This window comes from Bidens hawaiensis, unplaced genomic scaffold, assembly GCF_021521415.1.
Source record: "Bidens hawaiensis isolate Kalapana, Puna unplaced genomic scaffold, B.hawaiensis_p1.1 tig00037490_1, whole genome shotgun sequence".
Lineage (NCBI taxonomy): Eukaryota > Viridiplantae > Streptophyta > Magnoliopsida > Asterales > Asteraceae > Bidens > Bidens hawaiensis.
This window is the reverse complement of record NW_027505480.1, coordinates 78,063-102,166: the sequence shown is the minus strand read 5'-3', so window position 1 is coordinate 102,166 and position 24,104 is coordinate 78,063. Positions and strand designations below refer to the sequence as shown.

General features: G+C 37.3%; 1 protein-coding gene and 1 pseudogene across 1 annotated transcript; both read left to right on the top strand.

The window, feature by feature from the left end:
* Positions 1–5,599: 5,599 nt before the first annotated feature.
* LOC143613436 (cytokinin dehydrogenase 3-like) lies at positions 5,600–7,739 on the top strand. Its single transcript, XM_077087141.1, has 5 exons — positions 5,600–6,296; positions 6,426–6,487; positions 6,580–6,840; positions 6,930–7,201; positions 7,433–7,739. The coding sequence occupies exons 1-5, from the start codon at positions 5,600–5,602 to the stop codon at positions 7,737–7,739; spliced, it is 1,599 nt and encodes a 532-aa protein (XP_076943256.1).
* A 10,486-nt stretch (positions 7,740–18,225) lies between these two features.
* Positions 18,226–19,878, top strand: LOC143613442 (monolignol oxidoreductase AtBBE-like 13 pseudogene; annotated as a pseudogene).
* The last annotated feature ends 4,226 nt before the right edge of the window (positions 19,879–24,104 follow it).

Genomic DNA, 24,104 nt, shown 5'->3' with positions numbered 1-24,104 from the left:
CATAGAAACCATTTATGAAAGAGAAAGAGGTAAGTTGATAATAAAAATGCAAATTTTAAACATTATGAGTGATATCCAAAATTTTGATCAAAACATAGGGACCATCCGTGTCATAAGACCAATCAATCCAGTCGGACGACGACAGCTGTCCTTCCACATCTCGTGTGTACGAGCAATTATCTAACATAAGCACATACATGGTTCACAAACCTTTCCTATATGCTTACATTATCCCTTCTACATCTTACGTATGAGCAATTATATGACATAAATATGTACAAGGTTCACGGACCTTCCCTGTGCTTACATTAGCAATTCCACAACTCGTATAGAAGCAATCATATAAAATACATTATACATATTTATCCATAATCATTACCCATTTACAAACGCATAAGTAGTTCATTCATTTCATTCACATTATATATGTTAAGTTGTCAGAAACGCAAGAGTCCCCTGCCGAATCGATGATGCTCTCCAACATCTAAGTTGTCGTATTGACTCAACAGAGGATATGCATATGTTGTATTATTAGTGACGGTGGGAGATTGACTGCACATGAGTAGTGGGGTCGAGCCTTCTCTACTTCAAGTCTCCAGATCAACCACATATGTACTGAATATACGTAAAATACTACGTATGTATAATCTCATATCAGATATACGTAACACGAACGTATTATACGTATTTAAATTTTTTTTTACTAAGAATTGTGGCTTCTTATAATTGCTTATGACTAATCTATTTAAATGTAATTAAGTATTGTATAACAAGATTTAAAAAGTTATTGGGATTAAAATATAGAAAATAAATTTATTGAAAAAGACGACGGTTGTGTAAATGAGAATAATACCTCTCTAACCATTTTAATAAGTTCTTCAGTCAAAACATGATAATATTTTAATGTGGTATAACAAAAAACAAACAAACAAGTAATTGAATATGTGGTTAGAATAAATTATTTAATTATAGTGTGAAAAATATGAACAAAGAAATAAAATGACTCTATGACACTATATTAAATATAATTAAGTCTGTTATAAGTAGCATAGTTATTAATATAACTGAAGTAATTACTTTACTTTGTATAAAAAGGCACAAAATCATCGTTTAATTACTCTAATTATAAATAATGTATTCGTTAGTATAACTATACTAGTTACTTTGTACAACAAGAGTTATCTTACTCTAGGGTGATTACTCTAATTATAAGTAGGTAATTGTTAGAATGACTAGAGTAAATTATATTGTAGCGTAATTACTCGATATAGTAATCTAAAGTAGAGTAATGACTCTAGTTATACAGATGATACGTTACAAAAATCAAAACAAGTTATTTATGGTTTTGTACCGGGTTCTATATATATAATTTTTTTTCCTTTGATTCACACACTTTACACGAAAAACTTACATTTTGAACCAAAGTCTATTTTTTATAAGAAAGACTTAAATGTATCCACATATACCTACAAAGAAGATCTTAATACATAAATACCAAAATCTGGTTGATGGTTCCATCACATCACTATCAATCCCCTTCTCAATTTTACCTTTTGTTTTTACGTTTGAAATTTCTAATCAAATCTCAATACTACAATTTTTCAAAGATCTTTATGCTTACAACGCTCATTTCCCAATTTGGAAAACAATAAACTACTCTTCCTTCTCTTTCACTTTTTAGTTTCACATTTTATATTAACACTAACTATTAGTTGAAAATGATCGATATTAGCTTTGTTAAACAAAGACTATATCTATATAAAGTATGCAACAAACTTTGATTGATATCCTTATACACATTTTGTACCATTCACTTGTTTCAACTAGAAAAGTTTTTTATTTCGGTAATATAATGTTAATAAAGAGTATTTTAGAACATTTTTAAAAATTGTTCTTTTTTTAATTTTATTTCATTCTCTTTCACTTTTTTAACACGCAAGATGGAATTAGCAAAGATGAGGATCTTGAGATGGATATGTGGAAACACAGTGTTAGACAAGATAAAGAAAAAGGTTTTTATGGAAATGGTAGAATTAGTGACTTACATCAGATAACATTAAGAAGAGGAGATTGATATAATTTGAACATGTGAAGAGAAGACAGTTGACATGGTCCGTGAGAGCAGTGCAAACTCTCATCATAGAGGGGAGGATGAATAGGAGTTGACCATCCCAAATTGATTTGGGATGAACAGATTAGACACAATTTAGTAGATTGGTTTGTCTAAATATTTGTAGAAGATCAATATTAATTCCAATCCATTTAATTTCATTCTTCACGTATATATTAATTTGTTTGATTTCAAACTAATTTCACAACTCACCAAAGATCAAAGGTACAACTTTTTCCATTTTTTATTTGCTTAAAAACTATATTGACCGTTAATCAAAATCGCCACTGTTGCTGGTTGATTATTCGAATATATATATATATATATATATATATATATATATATATATATATATATATATATATATATATATATATATTTCAGAGTACATAATATAGTTTTTTTCAGGTTACATAATACTAAGTATGCTAATAAGTAAATTGGTTTTTTGTGTTGTGTTGTACAAGAATAGATACGATATGATTTTATGTGTTGTAATAAGATGATATTATTTAAGTTCGGAAAATGCAGTGAATTTTTTTGTGTTGTAACAAGATGATATAATTCTTAAACATTATGGAAGATATCCAAAATTTTGATAAAAACATTGGGACCATTTGTGTCATAAGATTATTCATCCCCGTCGGACAATGGCCATCGTCATTGTCCATCCACATCTCGTACTGGGTTCATAGACATTCCACATGTTTACATTATCCCTTCCACATCTCGCGTAGAAGCAATTATATAACATAAGCACTTACATGTTCACAACTTCATACCTTCCCTGCGCTTAAATTATATATTGCTATTGCACATCTCATATAGGAGCAATCATATAAAATACATTATACATACTATATTCGTAACCATTACACATTTACATACACATAAGTAGTTCATTCAGTTAATAAAACATTGTTACTTTGAAAACATTTTGTGAGTATACACACATCCGGTTGATGGTTTCATCATATCGCTATCAATCCCCTTCTCAATTTACCTTTTGTTTTTACATTTGAAATTTCTAATCAAGTCTCCATGCTACAATTTTTCAAAGATTTTTATGCTTACAACACTCACTCCCAATTAGGAAAACAATAAACTACTTTTCCTTCTCTTTCACCTTTTAGTTTCACATTTTTATATTAACACTAACTATTAGTTGAATATTAAAATGATGTATTTGGGTACTATGGGAAAGAGAATGTGGATCAATGTTAATGATGTTAAACAAGCCTTATATTTTCTTATTTAAGTGCTCTTATATTATTATGTATTTTTTTCATTACAAAATGTGTTGTTAATGATTCTTAATGACAACTTTGAGAAAATAAAAGTGTGATTTTTAATGAGGAAATAGCTTTAGGCAATGTTGTAAAAATCAAAAAAAATCGCCGCCTAGTTGGTAGTCGAAGGTCCGGTGATTAACTTTTAACCAATCTGTAATGTTAATTGCTAGTGTCAAAGCCGGTCCTAGTCCGACCCAAATCGCCTGCCAAAACCGGATCAAAATTGGTCCAAAATGAGGCTAAATTTGTCAAAATCGGGTCAAAGCTTAACCTCTAGAAGGAAGAAAGAATGATGGAAGAAGATGACGACATATATGAGTTTTGCTTTTTGACAATATATTTAAACATATATTTTAATAGTGTTATATTGGAAATGGTCAAATGGATGGGGAAAACGTCTATCATCTACCGGTAATTAAAAGAAATCTGATTAGAAATGTTTTTCTTTTCAGCTTTTTTAAAAAGTATTCACATTTTTCTTTTTAATTCCAATTTACTTATTTTGGAATTGCTTAAGTCGAATATATTTCTTTTTGAACGGCCAAGTAAGTAACGCCGGGTACTCCGTACGCGGGCCCCGTTGACTAAAGCTAGCCCGAGCTGGCCACTAGTCCGGACGGACAGAGCCCCTAACGGTCCACCTATTGAGGGATTCACCAGATAAAACTATAAAATATATTTCTATAAGCATTACTTTTTTAATCATTTACATAATATATACTATTTAATTATTAGCAATGTGTGTATATATATAATTATAAAAAATTACAAATAAAAGTTCTAATCCGATTAATACTATTAATTTTGATTAGTTACTAGCCCTTACCTAATCGCCCGATTGACGATTTTAAGAAAAATATCATTAAAAACCATTATAATGTTTATTTTTTAAAGTAAAATCCGTAACATTTTTAGCATCTTAAAATCCCTATACATGTTATATTTGAACAAAAAGTAAATATTTTTTAAAGCAACTTGAAATTAGGAAAATTGGATTTTAATAATCCCAACTTAATGCAGTTGGCCGATAATAATCCTAACTTTGAAAATAGCTGTCACTGGTCCCAACTTTCACACTATTTGTTTTCACTGGACCTCCGTTAAAAAATATTTAACGACGTTAACTTTTTTCTAAATTTCAAATTGATTTTTAAAGCTTTTGATCGAAATGAGAATGTGAATCGATTGATGTAAAACTTAACTTGAAATGACGCTTTAATCAGCTTGATTTTTGTTAATTAAAAGTTTAAACACCGGAATTGAAGCATCCTTTAGTCGTTTGGGCCACCATTTGAATGTAAGTTTTACATCAATCGACCCGTATCCTCATTCCAATCAAAAGCCCTAAAATATCAGTTTAAAATTTGGAAAAAAAACTTAACGTCGTTAAGTTTTTTTTAACGGAGGTCCAATGAAAACAAATATGGTGAAAGTTGGGACCAGTGACAGTTATTTTCAAAGTTGAGATTATTATCGGCCAACTGCATTAAGTTAGGATTATTAAAATCCAATTCGCCTTGAAATTAATATGTCCGATTCATTTGCTTATTATATGTTTTCTCTTATCATAATTGTTCTTTTCTTTTTTTGAAACAATTTAGATGTGTCGGTTTCATGTTAACATGTTGTCAAAGTGTTCAAACTTGTGTATAGAATATAATATATTTACTGCTTCAATTACATAACTATAAAATATAGATAAATCAATGCAGTCCACACTAGTAATTACTTACTCTTTCACTAGCTCTCAGTTCTGGAAACCAAAAGCAAATTCAATACAAACCAAAGTCACACTCGATCACTTTCACCCTTTTCTTTTATTCTTATTTGTGTATCTTTTGACTTTTCTTCCTTTATATATTAGTATAATATTAATTATAAACATAATCATAAGATAAAAAAGTTATACTTCTTCTCCTATCATGTTTTTGATTGACTACAACGTACACACATTGTTATAGTGGAGGACTTTAGGAATAGAAACTCATAGAAGTCGAAAGAGGGGCGTTCAAATTTCATAAGGGTCGGTCGAGATTTAACATATATATACCTATAAAAAAATTTCACATGGATCGATCGACTCCACACTTTCACATAGACCATCTAATTTGTTTTCCCTATATATACAACATAACTTGTTTCTCCCTCCTTCCTACATACAACATAATTTGTCTCTCCTGGCATATCTTTCTCTCTTATGGCTAATCTTCATGTACTGAGTGCATACATCATCTTACTATACACCATAAGCAATCACTTTGTTTCAGCCATCCCAACCAAATTAACAACACCATGGAAAAACACATCACTTACCTCATTCACATACAAAACCCTACATCCAGAAATAACAACCAAACTATTTCAAGATACCACTTCAATCATTACAGCTTCTTCAGATTTTGGTCAGCTTATTCACGAAACACCAACCGCGGTTTTCCATCCCTCCACCATCTCCGACATCACTCACCTCGTTAAATCATCCTACACCGCTTCTACCCCTTTCAAGATTGCGGCCAGAGGACGTGGCCATTCCGTGGGCGGACAAGCATTGGCAAAAGATGGGGTTGTGGTGGAAATGAGCTCTTTGGCTAATAGTGGGATCAGGGTTAGTGGGAGTCCGGATTTAGGGTTTTATGTTGACGTTGGTGGTGAGAATTTTTGGATTGATGTTTTAAGGACAACGATGGAGTATGGATTGGCGCCAGTATCGTGGACTGATTACTTGTATCTAACCGTTGGCGGAACCCTTTCGAACGCAGGCATTAGTGGACAAGCTTTTCTCCATGGACCTCAAATCAGTAATGTTATGGACATGGATGTCATCACTGGTACATTCATACTCACACATTTCAAATATATAGACACACACACATATGTGTCATCACTGTTATATTGTTAGCTAGGTCAATCAGTTTCTTAGATTAATAATTTTTATTTATTTTCTTTGATGTTTGCAGGAAAAGGAGATTTCATGACTTGTTCAAAAACTATTAACTCTGAACTCTTTTATGGTGTTCTTGGAGGTCTTGGCCAATTTGGAATCATAACTAGAGCAAGGATTGTTCTACAAAAAGCACCTACAAGAGTAAGATCAATTGTTAATTAAACACATTAAATATATATATTTTTTTAAAAAATTTATGTTAAAATTATATAAATATGTTCTTGATTTGGTAGGTGAAATGGGTTAGAATGATTTATGAAGACTTTGTCACATTCACAAATGATCAAGAACACTTAATTTCACTTAATAATGGGCCTGATTATGTTGAAGGCTCACTTATTATGAAGAAAAGTCCCGCAAACAATTGGAGATCTTCGTTTTTCTCAATCGACGACGAATCAAAAATAAATTTGCTAGCATCTAAGCATGGAATCATTTATAGCTTAGAAGTCGTCAAATACTATGATGAATCCAACATAAAAACCATAGATGAGGTACTCGATCTTCATGTTCATATATCTTGTAACGATTTTATAAATATTAAATACTTTTTTTTAATAATTGTTATGGTAAATACTTACAGGAACTTGATAATGTGTTCAATGGATTAAGTTTTGAAAGTGGATACATTTTCATGAAAGATGTAGCATTTGTTGATTTTTTAAACAGAGTGAGAACTGAAGAGATGAAACTTGGATCCGAAGGGTTTTGGGAGATCAATCATCATCCGTGGTTAAATTTGTTCGTCTCAAAATCGTCTATTTTGGATTTTAATCAACTTGTGCTCGTCGAAATTATTAAAAAAGAAAGCAGAAGCACCGGTCCTTTCCTCGTCTACCCGATGAACCAGAAAAAGTAATAATTATCCATGCATTATAATTACATGTCATTTAGCTTAGAGAAATAGCTTTTGATTTATATTGTTAAGAAGAAAACAATTTATTTAATTTAAAATCGTTTTATCAACCATGCAAACCATGCAACATATGGGTCCCTTACTTTACTATTAAATTAAAAAACGATTACATATGGGTTAATTTGATTTTATCAATTGTTTAGCTAATTTAATTACTTTAAATCTTATAGATGGGATTACAAGATGTCAGCCGTCATACCAGATGAAGACGACGAAGACATATTCTACACCGTAGGTTTATTACACTCTGCTAGAAATGTTGAAGACAGTAAAATACTCGACGATCAAAATAAAAAGATACTACTATTATGTGATGAAATTGGTATTAAAATCAAGCAATATCTTCCACAATATTACAAGACAAAGGAAGAATGGATTAAACATTTTGGTATCAAATGGAATGAGTTTGAAGAGAAGAAAGCTAAGTATGACCCAGAGAGGATATTATCTCCGGGACAAAACATTTTCTTTGGTTAAATTAATTATTTAATAACATACATATATGTTATGGACCTATGGTATATATGTATGCTATTCGTTGGTATATTATGTTGGATTGGTGTAGAAATATCGTATTTACGTGATTTAAGGGTGGATGTGGAAAGTTAATTTCTTTATTTTGAAATTACATTAGAAGTGTGTATTAAAGGGTTGAATAAATAATATATAAAATAGTTAGTAATTAAGATTTAAGAATTATAAAATGGTATCTTAATATATAATATGATTGGAACTACTTATAAGAGCATTCACACTGTTGTTTTTATTCCCTTTTTCATTTACCCAAATTATAGGAAAAATGTAAAGACCTTACAAGGGATTCACAACAGAATATCGTCCCATTCATATAATATAATTAAAATGCACATTTATTCACTTTTAAAAACCCACCATATTTGATTCCCTATAGATGTTATCCATCAATTAAATAATACATAAACTTTTCACTTGTAACCAAATTAAATTATTACGAGTAGATAGTAGATGGATAATAAAGCCCAAAACACTTTAATTTTCCTCGTAATTTGTGGTGTGGGGACGAGGACTCCAATACAAGAATAAAAATAAATTAAATATCATATTGTTTTTTAGAATTCTGGTGTGCACAGTTGTGAGTGTTGTTATACATTGGAGCCTTGGAGGCGACATCGTTATACACTTATACCTTGTACTCTCTTGTACCCCCAATATACTATAGGGAAAACCAAAGCAAACAATATTCGGGTTCACTATCTATTCCAATCCTATATTTTTACCATAATGTAAAAAAATATTATTTAACCACTTATAAATATATGTGATGTATGTGACGTGTTTTTAGAAAAGTAAAACAAATTTTAGGAATAAATGTTTGTTTTAGGTAAAAAGTATAAATGAATTAGATTTCATTGTGAATGTTCTAATTGAAAATAAATAATTTGTACTAATCCGTACTAAGTAATAATAAAAAAGGGTCAAGTATAGAAGCGAGAAAACAATTTTTGGCTTACAACCATTTTTTTTTATCATATATAAATTATTTTGTTGTAGAACCAATATTGCAAACAAATTTTTTTTTATAACATTGCTAACAAATATCATTCCAATTCTTTTTAACAGTTTATAATATATCTATGTTAACAAACTTATAAGCCTTATAACTTCTTGGATATACACAACTTCTTTTAGTTATGTTTTATTTTTCTAAACTTATTTAAAATGTTTACTTTAAATAAGTTGAGTTCTATACACTTTTAAGATATTTTTTAAAGGATTATAAGGAGACTTAGACAATGCAAATCACAGCCTGGATAATTTGAATTGCATAATGGTAAATGCATATATGAGTTGAAACAGAAAGCAATTTCACAGTTATGACATCACCATTTATGCATTGACCGACATTAATTTCCCAATAGGTGTGAGAGTATCCGGGAATTGCGGTAGTGAAGGCATTTTGGAGAAACCTTCAAGCCAAAAAACGCGGGTGGAAACCCACGTGACTTCTCCAAAGCATTTAGACCAACTGCTGCAAAGGCGGGAACGTCCAAATTTGCAAGGGACATTGCGGAAGCAATCGCCCCGAAAAGTGCCAAACATATGTCCAACATCGGCACTTACGATGGTATATCTGATCCAGACGATCATTTGAACAGATTCATAGCAGGGGCAACCTTCAGTAGTTGGACGGAACCTACATGGTGTTACATGTTCTAAATGACGCTTGTTGGGGCAGCTAGAGCGTGGTTCGATCGTCTACCGGTCCACCACATCTACGATTGGGCAGACTTCCAGCAGAAGTTCAGCCAACAAAGAAAGTATACCGAAGAGCAATGGACAATCCTCAACTGCATCCGAGAGGAAGATGAGTCTTTACTAGACTTCATCACGCGCTTCAATTCAAAGAAGCTAAGTCTAGGCACTATTAGCGAAGATCTTGTTCGCGCTGCTTTCATCCAGGGCGCGAACGACCCAGAGCTCATCCGCACCTTAACAGGTAAAGATGGCTTGCCGTCCACATGGGATGCCATCATAACAGCAGCTAAACGCTTTGCGGAAACGGAGAAGCAACTGGGTAGAGATCTCCCCCAGAGCACAAACCTCTACACCCAGAAAACAAGAGAAGACAACGTCCTTACCGCCCGACTAAACAAAAAGCGGAAGCTAGGCATTTGGCAGTCAAGGGTAAACTTTGACACCTCATCCGGCTTGCAACATCGGTTAGGCGGAAGGGATAACGTACAGTCGAACCAGAACTCCAGATGGACGCCACTCACCAAAAGCGTCACCGAGATATTCGCCACTGAGAAGCTCCCATGGCCAAAGGCTCCAATAATCCGACATCGTCACAATGCTGATCGGAGCAAATACTGTGACTTTCACAGGACAAAAGGCCACAACACTGAAGAATGCACAGACGTGAAGGACATCGTCGAAGCATTTGTCAGAGATGGGACGCTCGCGCACCTCGTGGCGTAACGAACGCTGAGCAGGCTGATACGTGTAGAACCCCAGTTGGGGAAAACACGAATAAAACTGCAGCTTCAATGTTGGAGACTACATACTGCGTAAACAACGAGATTCCGAACCAAGTGCATATCGGCTCGAAAGGCTCGATGACACTCCCAAGAACATGGAAGGGAGCTCAATTACACAATCTGCATGTAGATCAATTCCAAACTTGTAAAAGAAAAGGCCCAGAGCCACTTCTAATGGAAATGATTCTCCTTATCACATTGACGCTGATGGTCTTACATTTATACTTACGAACTTTCCACACTGATATGCCGGTCTTCACCGCATACATAAGTGGGGAAGTAAGTCGTTGCTTGTGGAAGGCGGTAAAACCCGCATAAACACAAAAAACGGCAAACCTTCACGCAGGTCAGTCATAGGTAAAGTTTGGTCATCCCACTAAATGAAAGTGCCGGTCTTACCCGCACAAATCATGATAGAGGAAACCGAACTAGCCTATTGACAACCACGCGTCGAACGGTTAATTTATTCAACACTGATGCCGGTTTTCACCGCATAAATAAGGAAATCATTGCGTGTAGACGGCGGCAAAACCCGCGTAAACACAATAAACGGAAAACCTTCACGCAGGTCAGTTATAGGTAAAGTTTGGTGATCCCACTAAATGAAAGTGCCGGTCCTAACCGCACAAATCATGATAGACGAAACCGAACTAACCTATTGACAACTGTGCGTCGAACGGTTAACTTATTCAAAATACTTAGAAAATTTCTAACAGAAGGATGAGGAAAACCTCCACGCAGGTCAGATGTAGGTAAAGTTTAGCCATCCTACTAAGTGCAAGTGACGGTCTTACCCGCACAATCACAAAGGAGGAAGCAAAACTTCAACCTATTATCTACCACGTTCAAAGGTTAACTTATTCTAAACACTTAGAAAATTTCTAAGGAAAAGATGAGGAAAACCTCCACACAGGTCAGATATAGGTAAAGTTTAGCCATCCTAAGTGCAAGTGACGGTCTTACCCGCACAATCACGAATGAGGAAGCAAAACTTCAACCTATTATCTACCACGTTCAAAGGTTAACTTATTCAGAACACTTGGAAGGTTGCTAATTTAAACTAAAGTATGCATGAGCAAGTCATATAACGTTTATAAAGCAAGTCATCCAGTGAAAGTAGCGGTCCTACCTGCACAAAGATTTATATTTCATAATAATTCAAGTATTACAAGAATGGCCGGGTAACTACCCGCCTACATGAATATAAATCTATACAATGTAAACCTATCCTAACAGTGGGAAGGGATCTTAAGGTTCAAGCTTCAGGACCACTCCCTCCAAACCCACTTGTACCCGCACCATCAGTTGGCTGTGGCGGTTTAAGGAAGGTCTTTAGAATGGCTAGCCCATCATCAGCAGCAGCAACTTCGTTCACCTTCTCCACCACCGGATGCAGGAAGGCGGCATACTGGTTCACTGCTTGGTCATATACAGCTTCAGTATCCACATCGTATAAAGGGAAGTTGGAAGGCGGGATGCCCTTCTCAACGAACCCTAGACCAAGCAGGAAGCCGGCCTTTTCCCCATCCTCATGAGAAGCGTTGAGGGCTGCGCTCATGGCATCGTCGTATGATGTGTCCGTGAAGACTCGATGCACAACCTACAAGAAAAAATACAAGTATCAAAACCTTTTCTATGTACAAAGAAAAGCGTAAAGATATTATGAAATTACGCATACCTGAGACAACGCTTCTCGAAGAAGCCATTCCTTGGCAACCAGAGCCTCCTGGAGGACAGCTTAAGCTTGGTTACGGGCGCTTTCGGCTTCACTTTTGTTAAGGTTGGCGAGCAACACTTCCTTAGCAGCAGCCTCTTCAACGCCCTTTAGCTTCCGCTCAGTGTGGTCAAGCACGCCCCTCTGGTCCATGATCTCTTGGAGCTTCTTGGCGTCTTCCATAGCCAAGGCATCATGAGCCTGCTGGAGCCTCTCTAGCTTGGCTTTAAGCTCCTCGTTCTCAATGCGTAGAGGCTCAGCAACAGCTTCAGCCTTGGTGGCCCTCTCAGTTGCGTTCCATGCAGTTTCCTTAGCCAGCCGAAGCTGTTCGTTAACAGCTTGGGCAGCCTTGGAACGGGCCTCGAGACGGGCCTGAACTTCAACTTCAAGGGCCTGGAAGGCCTTCTCCTTTTCCGCAGCCACTGCGGCAAGCCTCTTGTTCTCCTCCCGGATGGCCCGCGCCTGAGTCACTTCCAGGCTACGCGCCGTCTTTAACTTGTCGTTTTCACGACAAAGTAACTCGACGCGCGGCTGCATCCGGGCAAGGAGAATCCGCAGTTCATTCGACAGCCTACCCTCCTGGAAGCTGGACATGGCTTCCCCCAGCGCACCGGCGGGGGCGGCGTGGCGCACCCATTCGACGCATTCTACAGGCGTCCGAAGGGTTGTTCCTCGGCGGATGTTCCATCGTGGAACATACACTTCATTGGAATCCGACACTGCAAAAGCAAAAGGCAGTTAGGAAAAGATGATAAAAAAATATATATATAAAATAAATGCCAAAATAACCCTACGCACCTGTAGGGTCGACGACAGGCCTGTAGCCGCCAAACCCATCACCCGAACCTAACGGATATCCATCCAAGAGGTCAGGCAGAAGGGAAGGAGGCAGAGATTGGCTTGACGCCCCAACCCCGGACATACCTGAAGGACCGGCCGTAGTCGCCGGCGCCGGAGGAGGCATAGCGGAGGCCGCCGCGGTAGAAACCAGCGGAGGTGAACTCACCGGAGGTGAACTCACAACCGCGGCCGCGGCTGCGGAAGAATCCACAGAAACACTCACCGTCGGCTCAGTGAGAATCAGTGAATATGGCACTGATAGCCGGCGGAGAGGTCGTCACAGTTGGAACAGTTGGCTCAACTGGGTGAGCAACTGAACCAACTGAAGCAGGCGCAGTCGCCTGGGTCATCGCCTCAGGTAGGTTGACCAAGCCTACCGTCATGGGTCCGGAGGTGCTCATCCCCGCTCCACCCTGGAATGCGGTAGCATCCACGCCTGCACGAAGACAAGATATATAAGTATAATGGCGGAAAGATATGAAGTTAAAAGTAAAGGAAGTTTGTACTTACGGGTTTTCTTGAGCCTAAAGGTGCGAACAGGCGGGGACGAACCCGATGGAGCCGGCCTCTTCACGCCGCTCACCGTCGTCGTCCTGGGCTGCTCGGAGGTGACAGTCGTCTCAGCCTCCGGAGCAGTGGTCTTATCACCACCAGGGTTCCCCGCCACCTCCTCGCTTTCGGTCTCTGAATCAGACCGATTCACCGGATCGGCAGTGGAGGCAACCTTCGCCTTCCCCTTTCCGCCGGCAGCCTTCTTTTTCCGCACCAACAAAGGACCATCTGCGGATTCCTCGTCAGAAGATGACAAGATTAGAGGAATTCCCGCAGAGGTTTGAGCATTGAGAGGGCGAGGGTCAAAAAGTTCTTTACCTGGCCGCCTGGCGCTCAGGATCTCGTGGCCTGGTGGGTAGACCTCCACGAACCGATCCGCCGTCTGTTCAAGGATGGGCAACTCGTTCTCATCTAGAGCACGAGTACCCATCCGAGCGGGACCATCACTCTCCCGCGGCTGCAGGAGCGACTGCAAGTCATTCCCCTCTGAAATAAAAAAAAGAAACAGTTAGAAGAAAAACCTATATCAACAAAGAAGACAGAGCATACCGTAAGGGACAGAGTTCAAACTGTATTCGAGGACGATCGGAACCTGTGACGCCTCCTTCCACACCCGGCTCATCCCGAGCATCACCATCCCGGACTCCGCAAAGCGGTACACTGGAGTCTGGACCCGGGAGATCTTGGCGAACCACTCCGCCTCCTGGTAGTTGAGGGCGTGAAGGGCGGGGAGTGCTCTCCCATTCTTAAACGTCATCGCAAGGGGGACGACGCGAGCGGAGATATAAAAAAACTCCCGCTTCCACGACCGAAGACTGCGCTCGGTGGCGCAGATCTTCAAACCCTTGATCCGATTGACCAAGGTGTACCACCCCTGGATGCACCTCCAGGAGTAGAAGGTCATCAACCGATCTACGTGGGGCTCCACGCCCAGAATGAGGCACACCCACTCAAAGTGGCGGATCTTGGCGATCGCCATCGGGTGTACCTCCGTCAGATGCACACTGTGCCTCTCCAAGACACGGTATACAAACTTCGTCAATGGGAACCTGAGATTCCCATAAACGAAGAATGCAGCGTACACCCCTATCTTGCCCTTGGGGGCATCGTACACCGTCTGGTGTGGCTCCGGAAACTCAGGCTCGAACGGCTAGAGCATGAACTTTCGGACGACGTACTGATAGAGGTCGGCCGGAAGAGCACACTGGCACTCGCCAGCAGTACTCTTGTCATCCTTATCGGAAGTGGACGACGGATTCTCGACGAACACGTTAGACTCCTCGGCAAAAGAAGACATTCTGGAAGGATGAAAGGCAACGATTTCAGAGAATATTCGCCGGAAATCTCTTAGAAGGAGAAGATAGAAGTGAAAGTGTGGATTACAAAGGACCCTCTCCCCCTTTATATACTCATCGCAATAAATGCGATGAATTTAATGCGGAAGAGAGAGAAATCGCAGGTGCAATGAAACTATGACACGTGGCAAAGAGCAAGCTGGCAACAGCTGTTGAAAGGACGCGTGCCATTAATTTCGCGGCCACGCGCCCGAAAAATCGCGCCCACGTGCCTGAAAAAACGCCTGGAATGACCATATACTGTCACGTCGCCATAACTTCCTGCACGTCCTGACTGTCAGAAGAAACCGTCTGACGACGTTTCAACAGTTTGGACTGTTCTTATCCTTTCACCAACTCTTCGAATTTCAAAAAGATTCAAAAGTAAGCGGGAAAATACCCCTTACCTTGGCAACCAAGTAACTATAAGACAGGTGCGAGTACTGTGTTAAGGCAAAACCCTTCACATACTTAGCACCTGCAGGGAATTGAAGCCAAGAATACCTCGGCAACCAAGTAACCATAAGACGGGTGCGAGTACAGTGTCAAGGCAAAACCCTTCACATACTAAGCACCCGCAGGGAATTGAAGCCAGGAATACCTTGGAAGTAACTATAAGACGAGTGCGGGTACAGTGTCAAGGCGAAACCCTTCACATACCTAGCACTCCGCAGGGAATTGAAACCAAGAAGGATCTTCCGGGCCATGCCTGCGGAAACGGGAACAACATCCCCGCATAGCGGGAACGTCGAGAACTAGATTGTTTGAAGCTCCAAGATGGAATTGGTTGTTTAAACATAATTGATCACTATGTTCAAAACTACCAAAACCTCATGGAGAATCTACACAAATGGGACTCAACGCTCCTGACTTGCGAGGAGGTTACAGACCTACCCGTATCATACCCAAAGATCAAGCAGGAAAGTCGGGAATTTCTGCACGTGACATTAGGACTTCCGCGGGAAGAATCCCCATGGAAAACCTTAAAACTAAACCCTTTTCAAAACCCTTTGCTTAAGTCCAAAAGTTCACCTCACTTATTAAATTCATGAGAAGAACATTGGACTGGGGGGACTTGAAGAGGTAGGTCCCAGCAGAGCCCAGTTGGACCCGCAAGACTCACCATTAAGAGGGACGTCTGCGCAGAAACCAACTGGATCCGCAGGACCCACCATGCTCAGAGAGGTGACGTCCTTACGCGCAGTACGCAAGCTGTTCCCGCAGGAAAAGCCTCCCAATGGTGTACTCCGCCTGTTCCCGCAGCTGCGGATACAAGCCATCAGGGAAGGCTACCTGCGCAGCAAAGCTACACGCACAAGGCACTTAACTCTTAATAATAATTCAGTAATGTCACCTGAAGAAGGAGTGAGCAAGCCGGGAACACTCCCGCACAAATCCGGGAGAACTCCCGCCCAAATGAGCCAGTCTGTACGATACTGGAGGATCTTTTGTACCGTACCTGACGAGGTATGGACAAAAGATCTGACCAAGGATACGACAGCTCACTGACAACAGTATGACGAGCAGCACGCTCTTGTACTGTATGTCACTATTAGCCGCTGCCTACTCACCAACCTGTCGGAGGACGTGCATGGCCTGCAGTTGGTGGAACAGGAATAGTACACAGCCGGCCTGGTCACTATCAGCCGCTGCCTATCCACCAACCACCAGCATGGCATGTGCGTAGCCCACAGTTGGCAGAACAGGAACACTATTCAGCCGGCTGTACCTTCTTGGAAACCTACCTTCGGCTATAAATACTCCAACACCTTGGAATGGTATGATCATCTTGTATCTTATCTCATATCTCATATCTTGATATATTACCTGATATCTGCTCTAGTCATTCTCTTAATATACACTTATATTCAAGAGCAACCTAGTCTGATTCTCACGCCGGAGGGTGGTCACAAGGAGGTACCCCCCCCCCCCCCTTCTCAGTGACGAGCTCACGGTGTCTGTTTTGCAGGTTATCAGAAGAACCATCTTTGCCGGATCTAACCCCTCGTGGGAAACATTTATTTAACCCACAGATTATCCGGAATATGCCCGGGGTCGATTAGTGTTTCTTCAGTAACCAAATTAAATTATTACGAGTACATAATAGATGGATAATAAAGCCCAAAACACTTTAATTTTCCTCGTAATTTGTGGTGTGGGGACAAGGACTCCAATACAAGAATAAAAATAAATTAAATATCATATTGTTTTTTAGAATTCGGGTGTGCACAATTGTGAGTGTTGTTATACATTGGAGCCTTGGAGGCGACATCGTTATACACTTATACCTTGTACTCTCTTGTACCCCCAATATCCTATAGGGAAAACCAAAGCAAACAATATTCGGGTTCACTATCTATTCCAATCTTATATTTTTACTATAATGTAAAAAAATATTATTTAACCGCTTATAAATATATGTGATGTATGTGACGTGTTTTTAGAAAAACAAATTTTTGGAATAAATGTTTGTTTTAGGTAAAAAGTATAAATGAATTAGATTTCACTGTGAATGTTCTAATTGAAAATAAATAATTTGTACTAATCCGTACTAAGTAATAATAAAAAAGGGTCAAGTATAGAAGCGAGAAAACAATTTTTGGCTTACAACCATTTTTTTTTTATCATATATAAATTATTTTGTTGTAGAACCAATATTGCAAACAAATTTTTTTTTATAACATTGCTAACAAATATCATTCCAATTCTTTTTAACAGTTTATAATATATCTATGTTAACAAACTTATAAGCCTTATAACTTCTTGGATATACACAACTTCTTTTAGTTATGTTTTATTTTTCTAAACTTATTTAAAATGTTTACTTTAAATAAGTTGAGTTCTATACACTTTTAAGATATTTTTTAAAGGATTATAAGGAGACTTAGACAATGCAAATCACAGCCTGAATAATTTGAATTGCATAATGGTAAATGCATATATGAGTTGAAACAGAAAGCAATTTCACAGTTATGACATCACCATTTATGCATTGACCGACATTAATTTCCCAATAGGTGTGAGAGTATTTAAGTATTTGTTTAATGATATAAGTTGGTTGTAGCTCAATGGCAGAGCACTCACTTTACAAGTGAAAGGTAGGGGGATCAAACCTCACTACCACCAACTTATATGAGAGATATGAGGGATGACCCTGGCTTGCCAAGGTTCGAGTCCTGATCTCACCCGGTTTTACCGGCTCCTCGCTGTCGTGCCGTTTGGCGGGCGTGGGGGTCGGCTTTTATCCGGTGAATCCCTCAACAGGTGGACCGCTAGGGGCTCCGTCCGTCCGGACTAGTGGCCGGCTCGGGCAACCTTTAGCCAATCAGGGCCGCGTACAGGGTACCCGGTGTTACTTAGTTGGCCGTTCAAAAAAAAAAAATTTGTTTAATGATATTTAAACCATATTAGCTTAATTAGGAGAATACATTATTACTAAATCAATTTAGTTGCATCAAAATTCATATAAATCTGAAACATCCTCAAAACATGCAAAACAAAAGGCAATGGCTCCTTTAACATTTGTTTTCATGTTGCTATTATTACTCACTCCATTTTCATTTTCAAATCAAATTCAAGAAACCTTCCATGAATGTTTATTCAACATCCTAAACCCTAAAACTTTCTTCACCCCTAACGACACCGATTTCATCAACATTCTTGATTCCACGGCAATAAATCTTCAATTTCGAACTCTTTCAACTCCTAAACCCGAGATTATATTCATCCCATTGGGTGAAACACAAATCCAAACCGCAGTAATTTGTGCCAAAAAGCTTGGGATTCACCTAAGATTTAGAAGCGGGGGGCATGATTATGAAGGCGCCTCTTACACGTCTGTTTTGAATGATTCTTTTATTGTTGTTGATTTATCGAAAATAAGTAATATTTATGTTGACACCGTGGATAATTCGGTGTGGGTGGAGGCCGGAGCCACCCTAGGTGAGCTTTACTACCGAGTTCAAGAGAAGTGTAAAACCCTAGGGTAGGCAGCTGGGATGTACACGAGCCTGGGTGCGGGTGGGCACATCACAGGTGGCGGGTATAGGTCCATGATGAGAAAGTACGGGCTTGCAGCTGATAACGCATTAGATGCAAGAATTATTAATCCAAATGGGGAGATATTGGATCGGGCCTCCATGGGGGAGGACGTGTTTTGGGCCATACGTGGTGGGGGTGGTGGGAGTTACGGAGTCATAGTTTCATGGAAACTAAGACTCGTGCCTGTCCCACCATTCGTCACCATATTTAATGTTGATAGGACATTAGAACAAAATGCCACCAACATTTTGCACAAGTGGCTCCTACATTTGATGAGAATCTTTTTGTAAGAGTTTTTATCAAACCGTCAAATGTTTCCGGGAACACAATTGACAAAACGGTAACTACAACTTACCAAGCACATTTTCTTGGTGAAGCGGATAAACTAATGGAAATAATAAACGTTGGTTTCCCCGAACTTGGATTACGAAAACAAGATTGTCTTGAAATGAGTTGGCTCCAATCGGTTATGGTACTCTCGGGCTACCTAGCCACATCCCCTCCATCGGAACTCCTATCCCGAAAACCTACGTTTTTGAACTACTTTAAAGCAAAATCAGATTTTGTAAAAGATGTAATACCAGAAACCGAGTTGGAAGGGATGTTTAAAACAATGTTGGCCCGGGAAAACAATCCGTTTATGATATGGAACCTTTATGGCGGGATGATGAACAGGTATCCGGATACATCAATCCCGTTTCCACATAGAAATGTGCTCTTTAAGATTCAGTATGTGGCTTCATGGATGGATGATGAAAAAGAAACCATGAACAAACATGTTTTGGGACTTCACAAGGTTTATAGATACATGACACAATATGTTACAACGTCCCCAAGACAAGCGTATGTGAATTATCGAGATTTTGATCTTGGAATGAATAATAAGAATGGGAGTTATGAAGAGGCGCATTCGTGGGGAACCAAGTATTTTAAAGATAACTTTAAAAGACTGGTGCAGATCAAGACTCGGTTTGATCTTGATAACTTCTTTCGCCATGAACAAAGCATCCCGATTCTTTCTCCATAGAGATTATTTTTTATTTATGATTATATCATAGGTCAAGATTATGGTTCCATATTTGCAAATATTTATAATAAATTCATAAAGGAAACAAAGAATCATCCAAACCCAAGGATTGTGATTCATTTCCTTAAATACATGTTTCTAAAGAAAAAACAACTATTTTGCCAAATTTTGCTAAGTATACCCTGCTTTTTCATTTTTTTTAAAATATTTTTGGGGCTTAATACGTACCAAAAGTTAAAGGTTTTGAAATGGGTTAAACCGTGTATTGATGGTTAAAAGTGAAAGTAGTCGAGCATGTCACGTTCGGTTGACTATCAGGGCTATTTTGAAAAAGATTAGAATGGATAGATTTTAAGTAATTAATTAACCAATTCTTATGTGAAAATTTTGGTTAATCTAGAGGTTAAGGGTTAGAGATTACAACATATTGACATTTTGGATACGTGTAGTGTTAATTGTATAATTAATGTTTATATGTTTACACTAAACGAGTGCCCGCGCGATGCAGCGAGTCTTTAAACGCGAGTCCTATTAATCACGTAACAATTATGAGTGTTCATGGTTCGGTTTAAAACCTTGAACCGGTCATCGGTTTGGTTTCATCACTGAGTTTTTTACTTTCAGTTGGTTGTTTTTTACTTCCTTTATCATTTCAAGTATCATATTTTGACTTAATTGGAATTGATGATACGGTTAAATTAATAATCATTTTAAAAAAAATTTATTATCAAAGCTTAAACTGTTAAACCAAACCAAACCAGAACCGGACCGTTAATAACAGTTTGGTTCAATTTTCAATGGTTTAGTTTTGGTTTTGAATGACAAAAGATGGGTACTAAGGGTTGGACTCACAGACTAATAATTTAAATATAATCAAAACCGGCATTGAACATCCCTACGTAACATGTTAACTTTTTTAATGGAAAAATTTATAACAATATTATACTCAAATTAAAGAGAATAAAATACTCGTTTTTATGGTGCAATATTTTTACAAAAATATTAACGTATGAAAAACTTATCGTCGTTTAAAAATTGTGGGTGAGAAGTTGGTTGAAAATTGAAACTAAAAATAGAATATGGTTAAAGATAAGGTGACAAACTTGTAAGTTGGGTGATTTGTGTTTAAAAGACAAGTATACCCCTAATTACACATGTATTTTATGTATTAAGTATTAACACTTGTAAAACTCTTAAAATCAAGTGTCTTAATTTGCCATTGTTTGGTGTATTATATATAGTATTAGATGATTGTACAAGTGTTTTGGGTTGATCATGATCAATTGGCTAATGGTTGTAGAAATGGTTATGATTAACGTGATTAACGGATAACATATTAAATGAAACCGAATGGTATACGTAAAGGGTACGGGCCGGTGTTGTTATTGTAGCATAACGCTAATGATGTTTTGGGACAAATGTGACATGATGAATTGATGATCATTGTCTTGAGGATCAAACATGATCGAAAAGCAAGAGAAAACAAATGAGTTAAGAAAAGAACCATGGCTAGTTAACATAGAAAGACCAATTAAGGAGCATACCAACTAGGACTTTCAACCCAAAAATGTTTAGGGCCCATTTCTCATGTGTCAGATCTATTATATCTATAGATGCAAAAAAAAAACAAAAAAAAACAAACCAGAGTCCATGGCCACAAGAACTTTTTCTGAATATTGTAATGGTTTTTTTTTCTTTCCTTTCTTTTTTTTTTTCTTTTTGGCTTTCCATATGTAACAAATGTTTAATTTATTTCAGGTCAAATGAATCTAAGCCTTTTACTTCTTTTCTTCCAAGTATTACACTAACATTCTAAAGTGTTTTGTTCTATAACAATTTAAAAGGTTTAATTTGAATACATTTGAAGACTCTTAATTGGTGACTGATTTTTTCCTTAGTTAAATATTTTATCTTAAACTACTTTTTAACTCAAAATTAACCCAAAAACAACATATGTGAGTTATCAAACATTCCAGTATATCTCATTCATACGGTAAGGTGTGCAAAGAATGAAAGATAACAACTTCAATACTTTTTCTCTCTTTTTTAACAAATGACCAAAGACTTTTATTTTGAAGTGAATTTGTGGTAATTCAAACAACATAAACTTATATAAACAAAGTTAAAATACTCAGCTTATTAAAACATATCATTTCACACCAAACGTATTTTTAAACCGGTCAAGAATAAGTTAACTATTATAGAAATGACCGTCTCAAATAACACATTTCACTATAAAATAACACATTTCACTATAAATCGTCGGTGAAGCAATTCGAATTCTGTCGGTATCAGTTAGTTGTTACAACACCGGCATTAAATAAAAAAAAATTTGTCAATGTCCAAAATAGTATCGGCACACGTACAACTTATGATCAAAATGACATGAACTTGGTAATAACATATTTAAAATGATGTTTACTCGATCATTAATATCCGGGAATTGCGGTAGTGAATTGATGTGATATGTTCGTTAGTTTCGAATATAAATCCAAATAATGAATTCTTCAAATTAAAAATTCTAAAACCAATAGAATAATAAAAAATATATAAAAGGAAAAAGAAAAAATAGTACTTAATTTAGGCCTCGAACCAACGTTGTTGAGTGATCGAATGCCAAAGACTAAATAAGATACATGTACAACCATCAAACTACAAAATCTTTAATTGTTTAAACATCAAAAACATATGTCTAAATATATATAATTGAAGTAATAAATTATTAAAAAAATATCCTTTTGTGGCACCGACATTTCATTATTTACCTATATATATAACTAGTTTTTATCCCCCGTATTACGGAGGTTGTTTTATATTATTTATTCTAATATTTATAACCCGATTTAAAAGCTATATTGTTTTGATGAGGCCCAAGATTCGTTTATTTCTTTACTATAAAATTGGTTTATTAGTTATAAATAAAATTTATGAAAGTTAATAATATACTTATGGTTTGATGAGACCCAAGACCCGTTTATTTTTTTTACTATAAAATTAGTTTTTTTTAATTTAAATAATATATATACCTTTTTTAAAAATAAATAAAATATTAATTTTTAGTATATCCTATTTTATAGGATTTTTACATCAATAATTTGGTGAGAATAATTTTTAATTTAATGAGATGTTATAACCCGTTTAAGGAATATCTGGGTTTGGTAAGACCCATACCCATGAATTCGGGTCAAATGCATGAGAAGCCTCCATTTAAAAATCAAGCAAATCTAGTGACTCCAAAAAAAGGGGGAGCGACCACATCGCGACACCTAGGATTTTTTGGTTTTCGTTTATATATATTATAGATTTATATGTTTTTTCTTGAGTCCCGATACGGTAACCGACAGATCTCGCGTCGAGCACCGCCGCAACACCTGGATTTAACAATTGAATAAATATCGTGGTAAATATGTCGTAAATGAGACTAACCAAATTCGCGTTGTCATCGCCGCAACGCCCGAGTTTTACCGACAGAATAAATGTCGTTTTAAACATATATGTTACTTTGTGTATCATAAGCTACGAGTTTTTTTAGTTATGGTATACTAACCAACGTAACGAAAACCAACCGAATTCGCATCGACTCACCTTCGCAACGTCCCGATTTAATTGATTGAATAAATGTGTTAAATATGTTATTTTTTCTGTATCATAAGTTTTTTTTAGTATTGTGGGCGTTTTAATTTAATTTTTGAGCCATGTTGTTGCATATATTTTGTATACTTGCTAGTTTACGAATAAGTCAATAGTCAATTTCGTACTTCTTGTGTTCATCGTATATACCAACATTTTTGACAAATTGTTATGATCATTTAATAAAAAAACCTGTGAACCGAATAACATCATGTTGACATTTTAAAGTATGTTTAGAATGGATATACTTTTAAAACTTTTCTTTTATAAAACACTCTGTGAGACGGTTATCATATATGTTGAAAACCTTTAAATAAACTTTAATTTTGATAGACTACGTTAATGTTTGTAAACTATAGTATTGAGATATGTAAACTCTGATATTAACTTTGTGTGTCCGATTTATGCATGCTATTTGCGATGATTACATGCTTTGAAAACCGTCAAGGGAACTCTGGCGTTTCCGTCGAGACGAGGTGTGACATATCTCTTCCTCGCATCTCTTTGTTTATTTTGATCAACTTCACAAACATTGATACTAGACTCCCCCAAATTCCATAGTTCTTGAGATCGGTTATATAATTCGTTCGGAGCTGTGCCCTGTTAGAATTAAACGCACACACGAACCGAACACACACGCGAAAGCAAGAAACTACACGAGGATTTAATGTGGTTCGGTCTAAACTG

Coding starts and splice junctions, on each gene's coding strand:
- LOC143613436 (XM_077087141.1), top strand. CDS start 5,600: ATGGCTAATCTTCATGTACTGAGTGCATACATCATCTTACTATACACC. Junction 6,297..6,425: donor TGTGTCATCACTGTTATATT/GTTAGCTAGGTC, acceptor GTGTTCTTGGAG/GTCTTGGCCAATTTGGAATC. Junction 7,202..7,432: donor TACCCGATGAACCAGAAAAA/GTAATAATTATC, acceptor TAAATCTTATAG/ATGGGATTACAAGATGTCAG.